This window comes from Callithrix jacchus, chromosome 9 (genome assembly GCF_049354715.1).
Source record: "Callithrix jacchus isolate 240 chromosome 9, calJac240_pri, whole genome shotgun sequence".
NCBI lineage: Eukaryota > Metazoa > Chordata > Mammalia > Primates > Cebidae > Callithrix > Callithrix jacchus.
Window position 1 is genome coordinate 74,245,955 of NC_133510.1, and position 12,671 is coordinate 74,258,625.

Here is a 12,671-nt window from a genome sequence, read left to right on the forward strand (position 1 = left end):
ACCCTGCTATACTTTCAATCTTTCATAACAGTTCATTTACTCATCATGTTTACTGTTTTATCTTCTAAAATGCAAGCCCATGAAGGCATAAGTGACTATCTATTTTGTTCGTCAATTTATTTCCAAGAGCCTGGAATAAAGTGCTCAACTAATTTTTGAATGAATGGAAGAATGAAATAAAAAACATCCACTAAAATTTGCAGTTAGGTCATAGGAAACTACCATGAGTAGTTTCAGTATTGTGATGTGCGGTAGAAAAGCAAACTGTATTGGGCTAACAAGGAAATGAGAAGTAAAGTGAAAAGCTGGTGCAGACTAGATGTCTCAGAAGTCTTATTGAAAAGAGGAAGTTTAAGAGAGAATGTAGGAAGAGGAAGAGGATTTCCATTTTTGTATGGAAAACTCAAATATATTAAGAACACCCTAAGGAGACAATGGTTAAAGATAAAGCAGAATAAATAAAGCAAGGTCCCAGAGAAGGCAGAAGAAGTTAGAGCCAGAGCCTCTACAAGTGAAGACAAAATGGCCATGAGCAAGAGAGTCATCACCCTCAGAGTGAAAGAACTGAAGTAAAAATTGATATGGGTTACAAACAAGTTTATGGTCAGGAAGTGAAAAGCTAGAATTGAGTGTGAACACCTCAAATAAGAGGCAAGTTTATATACTGACAATAATAAATGTTGAGTAAAAGGCCCGAAAAAACTATAAAGACATAGAAGAGTTGTCAAGAGGTTCACTAATAACGTAAGTTTGACAGTAGAGTCTTGCTAAGGATTGGTGGGGAATTATACATGTAGAAACACACATGTATATAATTTACTGATTCAGATGACATTTTAGCTTCTTTGATTTTTCTCCAATCACTCTTCCATCCTGATGCCAGTTATTTTTCTAAAACACAACTGACCACATCATTTTCTTGCTTAAAATTAGTTAACAGCGCACCCAATGTTTAAAGGACAAAATTCAAATTATTTAGCAAGATATTCAAGGCCCTTCCCAATCTAACACCAACCTGTCCTTTTATAAATTTATGTCTAATCACTCACTAAAAAAAATATACCATATCTCTCATACTGCATACATATTTGATTAATCTCAATGCCCTTAAAAATCCTCCTGTGCCTCTATCTGCTCATTTGCTTCCTTTTGACTTCCCCAGTGGAAAAGACTCATTTTTCCAGAGGCATATCAAGCATCTACATCTCTATGAAATCATTCTAAATCCAGGTAAGGATACTTAATCCTTCCTGTATTACTTTAGGCTTTCACACATAACTCTTATTATACTCCATGTTAGTTATTTGTGTGTCTTTTCTATTCATCTGTGTTACACTTTCCAAAACCGCCTGTATAGAATCATAGTACTAAATTGAAGGGAAAGAAAAGCATTTCCTGAGAATGTGCAACCCAAAATGATCATCACTCAGGATTGCAAACAAATTCACATCATATGGGCATCCAGTGATTCCAGGGATGAACTGATTCCAGGGCTGAAGTCTACAGCAAATTCTCTCTGGGAAATGTATCTTTGTCCCAGGTCTTAAAAACTTCCCACCACAAAAATTCAACAGAAAATGAGCACCTCATATTAAACCAAACCAAAACAAAACAAAATGACTAACTGTTCAAGAAAAAAAAAGTACCAAAACAAAAACAAACATCAGAAATCAAACCCTCAAAGACCTGAGATATCAAAAATTAGCAGGGATAGGAGATAAAACAAAACAGACCTACAGTTAATTTGTTTAAAGAAACAAAGATAGAGCTGAAAATATAAGCAGGGAAAGAACAATCAAAATGATGTGAAAACAAAACAAAAATGAAATAGTAAAATATAAACTTTAATTGAAATGTAAAACTCAATAGGAGAGCTTAAGGCAGATTAGATATAGCTGAAGAGACAATCAGTAAAACGAAAGCTGTATCAGAGGATATTTTCCAGAATTTGTCAATTACAAAGTGACAGAATCTTAAAGAAATTGAGACATGAAAGATAAAGTATGATGACTTAACATACATCTATAGAGAGTTCCAAAAAAGAGAGAGAACGGTGCAATATTCTAAGAGATAATGATCATTTTTTTCAGAACCAATGCAAGATCCAATCCAGATTCAAGGAACAACAAATCTCAAGCTGGATACATAAAAAGAAATAAACAAACAGCACATCACAGCTGAACTACAAAATATCCAAGACAAAAAGAGGCTCTTTAAAACAACCAAAGAAAAAACATTATCTTCAAATTGTAAACCATGAAGACTGACAGATGACTTTTCAAAATCAACAATGGAAGCCAGAAAATATTGTCAGTAAGAATATAATTAGGGGCTGGATGCGGTGGTTCATGCCTGTAATCCCAGCACTTTGGGAGGCTGAGGTGGGTGGATCACTTGAGGCCAGGAGTTTTGAGACCAGTCTGACCAATGTGGCAAAACCCCATCTCTACTAAATACAAAAATTAGCCAGGTGCGGTGGTGTGTTCCATAGTCCCAGCTACTCAGGAAGCTGAGGCATGAGAATCACTTGAACCCTGGAGGCAGAGTTTGCAGTGAGCCAAGATCACACCACTGCACTCCAGCCTGGATGATAGGGTGAGACTTTGTCTCAAAAATATATTTATAAAATTAAACAACCTAGAATTCTAAACCCAGGGAAAATATCTTTTAAAAAGAGTAAATAGAAATCATTTTCCACCCAGCAAAAACACATTAGAAACAAAAAGTCTGAAGAATGTATTTAAGCACTGGGCATGGTGACTCACACCTGTAATCCCAACATTTTAGGAGGCCAAGGCAGGAGGATCACTTGAGCCCAGGAGTTTGAGATCAGCCTGGCCAAAAAAAAAAAAAAAAAAAAAAAACCACACACACAAAGAAAATGTATTTATACATATATAATTCCAAACATAATATAAAGAGTAAGCTAAGAAAGTGCTAAATATATAAGCAAAGGTAAGCAAACATCATTCTTTGTATTTCAGGGAAAGGGTAAGGTTCTCAATTAACTTTAAACACTGGTAGGAATATTAGACCAGAAAGTTAGTATCTAATTTCCAAACTAGCAAACGAAAAAAAAAAAAAAAATCATGTGAAGAAAAATACGAGGCTAGAAAGAAAAAAAGAAAACCAAGTATCAATAATCATAAAAAATATGAGTAGACTATACATTCAAGTTAAAAGACAAAGATTGTCATACTAAACTGTAAATTAAATCCAGCTCTAAACTATATAGAAGTAATATCTGAGACATGAAGATATAGAAAGACTAAAAAGGTGGGAAATTACATAAAGACAAAGATGATATGGCTATTAATATAAGACAAAATAGTCTTTTAGTCAAAAACATTCGAGATAAAGTCACTACATAATGACTCAATTACCCAGCTTCACAGTACTTAAAGCAAAAAGTAAAAATCACAAATTCACCATCATACTGGCAAATTCTGACAAACTGTTCTCAGTAACTCAAGTAAATCAAAAAATGAAGACATGAACAATGTAAGAAGCTCAAGCAATCTATACATTCCTTTCAAACATACACAGAACTCTTATAAAAAATTGATTACATACTAGACAATAAAGGAAGCCTCTAAGTATTTCAAAAGATTGGTTATCATATCTTATTTTTTGACAGTATGATTGACTTAGATATCAATTAAAAAATACTGCTAGAAAACCTACATGTTTAGAAAAAACATACTACCAAGTAGATTACAAGTCAATGAAATATAAAAATTAGAAATATTTAGAAAGAATGAAAAAGTTTAATATCCTAACTTGAGACAGAACAAGTAGAAATTTATGGCCTAAAATGATCTTAACAGGAGAAAGGCTGAAAACTACTGAATTTAAAAACCTATGGACTTATTTCAGGGGAAATTAAAGAAAAGAGCAGGAAAAAAAAAAGATACAATTTATAAATACTAAAAATAAAAAAGTAAAGGATTCTTAATAATTTTTATAACTTCTATAACTTACAGGAAATACATTACAAAGAATATATAGTTTACATAAACTGCCTTAACAGAAACAGAAAACATGAACAGTTAGATTAAAACCTTCTCAGAAAAAAATTCCACCCAGGCCCAGATACTTTTATGAGTAAGATCTACCAAGTATCTCAAAATAATTCCAATCTTCAACTATTACAGAGAATAAAGATGAAACCAGCGCCAACTAATTTTGTGAGTATTATAACCTTACATTAAAAACTGGCAAGGAAAAAGAGGGGGGGAAAATTACAGGCTATGAACACAGATAAAAAATTCTAAACAAAACACTAGCAAACCTTTATTTATAATGGCCAAAAATTGGGAAAACCCAAACGTAACTGGGAAATGGATAAACTCTAGTATGATGGGATACTCAACAATAAAAAAGAATTACTGACAAATAAAACTACACGAATAAATTTCAAACACATTATGCTAAATTGAAATAAGCTACAATCAAAAGGCAACACAGGGCAGGTGTGGTGGCTCACACCTGTAATCCCAGCACTTTGGGAGATCGAGGCAGGCAAATTACCTGAGGTCAGGAGTTCAAGACCAGCCTGGCCAACATGATGAAACCCCATCTCTACTAAATATACAAAAAATTAGCTGAGCGTGGCGGTGTGCACCTGTAATCCAGCTACTTAGGAGGCTGATGCCGGAGAATTGCTTGAACCTAGGAGGCAGAAGTTGCAGTAAGCAAAGATCGTGCCACTGTATTCCAGCCTGGACAACAAGAGCAAAACTCTGTCTCAAAAAAAAAAGGCAATATACTATATGGCTCCATTAATGTGACAATATGGAAAGGCCAAAGTATAGGAACAGATCAGTGGTTACCAAGTGAACTAAGCGCTGAGGGAGGGATTAACTACAAAGATACTTGGAGAAACTATTTGAAGTAGATGAAACTATTCTGTATCTTAATTGTGGCTGGTGATGGTTACCCAACTGTCTGCATTTGTCAAAACCTGAAAAACTATAAACTTATACATTTATAATGTTAAAAGGTAAATTTTACTGTATATAAATTATATCTTAAAAAGAAAAAACAAGCTAAATCCATGATTTTAAAATGGTGTATCATAAACTATATTTAACTCAAGCATGTGAGGTTGGTTTAATATTAGAAATAAATTATGCAATTCATTATACAAACAAATTAAAATAAATTAGATGCTCATCCAGCAATGAAGAAAAAAGATTTTATAAACTTCAACATCCATTCATGCTGAAAATTTCAAACTAAGAACAGAGGTAAAACCCTCCTTTATCTAATAAGGGATACCTACAAAAAACTTAACATCATATTTAATGGAAAACGTCAAAACCATTTAAGTCAGGAAACAAAGGTGTCCACTATTATCACGTACGTATAACTTTCTATTATAGAGGCCAGCATGTCAGGCAAAAACAATAAAGAAATAAAAACTAAAAGCAAACAAAATTAGTCATTATCCAATATGAACGTCTACACAGAAAGTAGAAAATAATTTACAGATAATTAGATTCATTTCAATGAAATACACTACCTGTAAAACAAGTAGTTACCCCTTTAGAGAAAGAAGAGTCATTATTAACTGAAGTATTAAATTTCATTACCTTGACTAGAATCAGTAGTGTCGGATTTCAGGGAAAGCTGTTTTGTTCCATCTTTAACTTTTTTCAACCGGTTCTTATCTCCTGGTAAAGTCAATTTTTGCCTGAGTGGTTTTAATTCAAATGCCTGAAAAGTTTTGACTTGTGTTTTCTCCTCAGGAGCTACTTGTTTACTTGAATCCTTTGTAATACTGACATTATCAGTGCTAGTTTGGTCCTCAAAGTTCAATGTTTTAGGATCTTCCTGCACATTCTCTTCTTTGCCACTCAAAGCTAGTTTTTCATCTTTATTGATGCATTCTAGTTCCAACTGTATTTGCTTATACTTCAAAAGCAAATCTTCAAAAGTTTCTTCCACACAGTTTTCATTTTTTGATGAATAATTTTTTCTTGATGGAGACCTTCCGAAACTTTTGGCTGAACAGCATATTAAGGAAACCAGTGTCCAAAAATTTTCCAGTTAAATTTAACAAAAAAATTAAATGTTAGATTAATTTTCTCCCATTTTAATTTTTCAAGAACGATAAACCGACATTTTTAAATTACTAAATTTCATTTAATGTATGTGCAGCTAATGCCCACTTTCATTATGTGCCCATATTTGAATTTAACAAGTACCATATAAATACTCCACTTACAAAATCACTAGTGTCATAATTACCGGTAGTATTCACAGGTAGTCCATCTAGTTCGATAGGTTACAGCATCCTTCCTTCTGCAAGTTCCAGGAAAGTCCATCATTAGCTGGATGTTAAAGATTCTTCTCTTAAGGAAGAGGGGAGAAACTGACTGGTTTGTCACAAATGTGGACAATTTACATTTCAGGGGGCCAGGTGCAGTGGTTCACACCTGAAATCACAGCACTTCGGGGGACCAAGGCGGGTGGATCACTTGAGGTCAGAAATTTGAGACCAGCCTGGCCACCTGGTGAAACCCTTTGTCTACTAAAAATACAAAAATTAGCTGGGCGTGGTGGCATGGGCCTGTAGTCCCAGCTACTGCAGAGGCTGAGGCAGGAGAATCACTTGAATCCGGGTGGAGGCTGCAGTGAGACGAGATCACACCACTGCATTCCAGCCTGGGCAACAGAACGAGACTCTGTCTCAAAAAAAAAAAAAAAGAAAAAGAAAAAGAAAAAAAGAAATTTACACTTCAGATAATCAGGAGGAAATATTTCTTCTCTTTAGTTTCTTCTCATGTCTCAATTTTTTAAAAAGAGATAAAAAATGAACACTGATTTATGAATGAGATATTTTCTTAAAAATCTAACAAGCTTTGAGCTCACCAAGTATACTAACAACTAACATATGCAAAACTGAACTAATTATGGTTATAAAATTCTTAAAAATCACTTTAGGCCCAGCACAGTGGATCATACCTGTAATCCCAGCACTATGGGAGGCCAAAGGGGGTGGATCACCCGAGGTTGGGAATTCCAGACCAGCCTGGCCAATATGGCAAAACCCCGTCTGTTGGGTGTGGTGGTGGGCGCCTGTAATCCCAGCTACTCAGGAGGCTGAGGCAGGAGAATTGCTTGTACCCAGGAGGCAGAGGCTGCAGTTAGCAGAGATGGCCCACTGCACTCCAGCCTGGGCAACAGGGGGAGACTCCGTCTCAAAAAAAAAAAAAAAAACCACCACTTTAAAATAGTACTCAAAATGTATGTCCTGTATTTTCCCTACAGACAAGGGGAAATGTTATGAAAATAATCTGAACCAACTGTTTTTGTTTTCTTCTCTAACATAGTGATACAAGTAACTTTTTCCTTAAAAGCAGCTACAAAGTTTCAAACTACCATTATTACTGTACACAATTCATACATGAGAATTGTTACACCTCATTTTTCCAGACTAGACATTTGCCAGAGAAATGACAAGTACCTCCTGTGGTTTTAATGTATCATTTATAGATTTTTTTGTTTTTTTGTTTGTTTTGAGACAGAGTCTTCTCTGTCAGCCAGGCTGGAGTGCAGTGTCATGATTTCAGCTCACTGCAACCTCCGTCTCCCGGGCTCAAGCAATTCTTCTGCCTCAGTCTCCCAAGTAGCTGGGATTACAGGTTCATGCCACCACACCGGGCTAATTTTTGTATTTTCAGTAGAGATGGGTATTCACCATGTTGGCCAGGCTGGTCTTGAACTCCTGACCTCAGGTGATCCACCTGTCTTATCCTCCCAAAGTGTTGGATTACAGGCATGTGCCACTGTACTCAGCCTATAGATCATTTTCAGTTGGTTAGGATTTAACATTACAGTATCCCAAATATGGTTATTCTGTTTTAACTCCTCACAGGACAAGCAGCAGGAAAGATTTTTAAACTTTCCTGACGACCAATTCTAAAAATCATAATTACCATCATTTGACAAACAAAAATAAGAAGTACATTTGAAAATCTTAACAGTTCTACAGCATAACTGTTCTAGTTTATCTTTGGTTCTCCGATCTCTTCAAAGCCAAGTTTCTAGAAAGACAACTAGTTTCTCTGCACCCTTCTTATCTAATGGAATCTGGTTTCTGTCCCATTAATCCACAGAAACTGCTGTGGCTAAGTTTCCCCATCAATGTTTTCAAATCTTATTTTTTTTTACCTGATCCCTCTGAGCATCTGACACCATAAACCACTTCTCTCTTGGCTTCTGTAACTCCCCCTCGCCATTTGTTTCCCTATTTATTTTTTGTCTTTTAAGTCGCCACTGAGTCCTTTCTCCCCAACTTGTTAAATAATGGTGCTCTTCAGGGAGCACTACTTAGCCCCTTCTCTTTTCATTTTGAGCATTCTAATGCACCTCCACAGTTTGACCTAACACAGGAGAGTTTATCTTGGTCATAAGGTATTTCTCTATCTCCTAAAAGAAATCTTTCATATGTCTGCTGCCAGAGTAATCTTTCTAGAACACAAATATAAGATCACACCCCTTGTTTAAATTTCACTTAAAAAAAAGTCCAAAATCCTAAGAATAAATATAAATGACCCGTGCTTTCCTTTCCAAACTTTTTTTCCCGGGCTCATCACAATTTTTCCATAGCTTTGTGTGTAAGTTTGTCTGTTCAACTTAACCCCAATTCAAATGTCACCTCTGTGAAGCCTGAGTTTCTCACTTCCTCTTCCCCTCTTATGTACTCTTCGTGCATAAATTTTGTAATTATCTACATTACACCTTACTTTTCACTGGAGCCATTTAAAGGCACAACTGCAGTTAAAAAAAAAAAAAGACTAAAGACCTTGGAAATATCTGCAAAGGGAAATGATTCAATATACTAACAAATATGCTAAATAGAAAAAGAAGGGAAAGCAATTGAGTTACAACCATAACTGACTAATCTCCTTTAAGGCTAAAGAAAATCAAAAAGCAAGCAAACCCACTCACTTACCCCTTTTCTAATATAGAATAAGGATTTTAAGAAAAAGCTTTGAGCTTCCATAGGACTAATTATATACATACCTCAATTTCAACTTTTTATACTAAACTGAAACTACTTATTTTCATTTGTTTCCCTAATACAAACTACAAGTTTCATCTTTATACCTTTAAAAAACACATACAGACCAGTAGCTCCTGCCTATAAATCCCAGCGCTTTGGGACTCCATGGAAGAGGATCTCTTAAGGCTACAAGTTTGAGACCAGCTTGGGCAAAAATAGCAAGACCTCGTTTCTCCAAAAAAAAATTTAATAAAAAAAATTTTAAAACCATATACACATATATGCTTCAATAGACTTTCTGCTTTTGGATTCAATATAGACCACAAATCCATGGATTAAGAAACATCCTGGGCAAAGGTTTTCTAACCTTCTTGGGTGTGTGTGTGTGTGTGTGTGTGTGTGTGTGTGTGTGTTTGAGACAGTGCCTTGTTCTGTTGCCCAGGATGGAGCGTAGTAGGGCAATCTCTGCTCACTGCAAACCACTCCCCACCCCCGGATTCAAGTGATGCTCCTGCCTCAGCCTCCTGAGTAGCTACAGGCACGTCACCATGCCTGGCTAATTTCTGTATTTTTAGTACAGACAGGTTTTCACCATATTGGCCAGGTGGATCTTGAACTCCTGACCTCGTGATCCACCCGCCTCAGCCTCCCAAAGTATTGGGATTACAGGCGTGAGCCACCACACCCAGCCACATCTGCTGCCTTTGTCTTTTAAAAAGTTAAGTATTTATATGATTTTCTCTTTTTTTTTGAAACGGAGTCCCCCTTTACCGCCCAGGCTGGAGTGCAGTGGTGCAATCTCTGCTCACTGCAAATCTGCCTCCTGAGCTCAAGCAATTCTTCTACCTCAGCCTCCTTGGTAGCTGGAAATACAGCGCCCAACACCACGCCTGGCCAATTTTTGTATTTTTAGTAGAGATGGGGTTTCACCATGTTGGCCAGGTTGGTCTCGAACTCCTGACCTCAAGTGATCTGCCGCCTCGGTCTCTCAAAGTGTTGGGATTACAGGCATAAGACACCACACCCGGCCACTACCGGGTTTTCTCTGAAACAATTCTGAAACGCTCCTAACCCAACTTTTGGTTGCAGAAGTAAATTTTTCAGAAGACTAGCATCAGAAGCTGCTGTTTCCTACCCAAATGTACATTCCCTGCCCCCTTTACATCATGACATTTGAGAAAGACCTATTCTAGTCCTAAGCGGTCTATAAGAGTAATTCTGATTTTCTCCCAAATAAGTGTCACTACTTGTTTCATATATAATGACGAAATTAAAAACCATTACACTATGAGAATTACAACCAGTAATGAAGTCTTTAAACAATTTTTGCAATGATTACAGAATAAGTCAAGATAGTATTATACAAACCCATTACAAAACAGGAAACCAGCGGATGACTGATTCCTCTCTAGAAATCCTGAGTAAACTCAGTAATCTTTAAAAAAAAAAAAAAAAAAACCGGCCGGGCGCGGTAGCTCAAGCCTGTAATCCCAGCACTTTGGGAGGCCGAGGCGGGTGGATCGCGAGGTCAGGAGATCGAGACCATCCTGGTCAACATGGTGAAACCCCGTCTCTACTAAAAATACAAAAAATTAGCTGGGCATGGTGGCACGTGCCTGTAATCCCAGCTACTGAGGAGGCTGAGGCAGGAGAATTGCCTGAACCCAGGAGGCGGAGGTTGCGGTGAGCCGAGATCGCGCCATTGCACTCCAGCCTGGGTAACAAGAGCGAAACTCCGTCTCAAAAAAAAAAAAAACAACTGAGAATAAGGTTAGAAGTAGCAAAAATCTGGTACTTTACTATTTCCATTCTCAACTTGTCCGTAATCTCCACCATCCCATACACATTCCTCCAGTCTAACGTATTAAAATAAAAATGCTGATAAGTTGATCTTTCTTTCTCTGGCCCTCATTTAGTCAGCAAGAAGAGTTATACAATGTGCAAAAGTGAACACAGAATAGACACGTTAAGGAGGTAAAGTGTTCCAAAAAGATCAAATAAATCGAAAAGTTCTGAATTAACAGACTTGGTAAAGACACCAGTTCCCACCCCCCACCACCACCCCCACTTTAAAAGGCAGCAACCGGAATAAATCAAGATAAAAAAAGAATCACAAAAATAGTGCAGGACTGTACGGAATGAAACTTTACAATTTACATGTCAAACTGCAACAGTATTCCTCAAACTGTTTACGAATATTTTTTCTCCATCTAATAACCTAAGCCAGCTTGACATAAAATACAAAGTTTCTCTATCAGCAAAAATACAAATGCTAATGAAACTTAGGCTTCTAAGGTATTAGAATCACAAAAAGAGTGCAGAATTAACTTTACAATTTTCAGTGTCAAACTGCAATATGATAAACAGTATTCCTCAAACTGTTACGATTTTTTTCTCCATCTAATAAGCTAAGTTAACTTCACATAAAATACAAAATTTCTGTAACAGCAAAATTACAAATGCTAATGAAACTTGAGCTTCTAAGGTATTTTTACAAATCTGACTTAATTCTCTTAGATTTCATTAGCTTAACCCAATCCATAGCAAGTTAATGTTAAAAAGCAGTATACCCAATGAAGGAATCTTAGGAACAACGCTAACGTGTGACACATGGGGAATTACGAAAGAACTACTTACTTTCAGTATACTGACTCAGGGAGAAATAAGCGGTTCTGATGGTTCAAAGTTACGCTCGTCTCACAGACCTAGTAATGACGCGAAAGGGAACTTTAGTGACACACCCAACGCCGACCGCCACGTTAAGGATACAGCTCTTCCGAGGTGGAGAGGGCTCTCGCCAGCTCTGACTGCTACTGAATCCGGATCCTGCTCCTCCTCCCAGAGGAGGTCTGCACCCCGGCTTGCCTCCTCGCTCACCCACTCCTCGCCCCCGACTCCAGCGACTCCCACCCCGGTAAGGCCTGCCTCGAAAGCGGAAACGGTCCAAAGCGAGGTGGCTCCGCTCCCAGAAAGACGGCCGGGGGCTGCTTTCGGACAGTGAGCTCGAAGGCATCCGCACAGAGGGCGGATGAGACCGGAATGGTTCTTTGGGTCGGTAGCTGCTGGGTCCCCTGAGGTGGCCCCGCTCAGACGCGTGCCGCGAGCGTGAGAAATTCCTCAGCTGCTGCTGAGAAGAGGACGATGACGAGGAAGAGCCACCGCCTCCGCCGGATCCACCGCCCCGGGCCGAGTGAGGAGGCCTTCGCCGCGGATACGGTAACAGCCCGCCGCCACTGCTGCTGCTGCTGCTCCGGCTCCGTATCTGGCTGTTATTATCGTCGTCACTGATTTCCCCATCTTCAAGCTCCCCTTCTTCCTTCGGCGAGAGGCCACTGGAGGCCGGGGCCGGAGTATCTGCCGTCGCCATCCGGGGAGCAGCGTCTTCCACACAACCTTAGCCCTCCGTCCGGGGATCCGCCCGACAATTGCCTCGTTTCCCTTCTTTGCTAACGGACCGGGTCGGTGCGGTCTTACCCTACTCGGACACCTAGTGGCCTCGTCTCCCCAACTTCTCCGCACCTCAGCTCTCTCTCACCGGACTGTCGCAACCCAGTTCCCTTCCGTGGCTCCCCCTTGCACCTCAGCGGTCGGGGTTCTTCCTCCTCGCGAGAAAGGGGCTCAGGTAGCGGCTGTGCTCGAAACGTCACTTCCTGCGACA

General features: G+C 38.4%; 1 protein-coding gene across 1 annotated transcript in view; it reads right to left on the reverse strand.

The window, feature by feature from the left end:
* The window catches only part of ZFC3H1 (zinc finger C3H1-type containing), a 55,523-nt gene extending 42,868 nt beyond the window's left edge, over positions 1-12,655 (reverse strand). The window contains exons 1-2 of the mRNA XM_002752760.5: positions 11,783-12,655; positions 5,595-6,008 (exon numbers count right to left, since the gene is read on the reverse strand). Of these exons, the coding sequence (XP_002752806.1) occupies positions 5,595-6,008; positions 11,783-12,380 (1,012 nt within the window). The 5' untranslated portion in view covers positions 12,381-12,655. The remainder of the gene's footprint in view (positions 1-5,594; positions 6,009-11,782) is intronic.
* Positions 12,656-12,671: the final 16 nt, after the last annotated feature.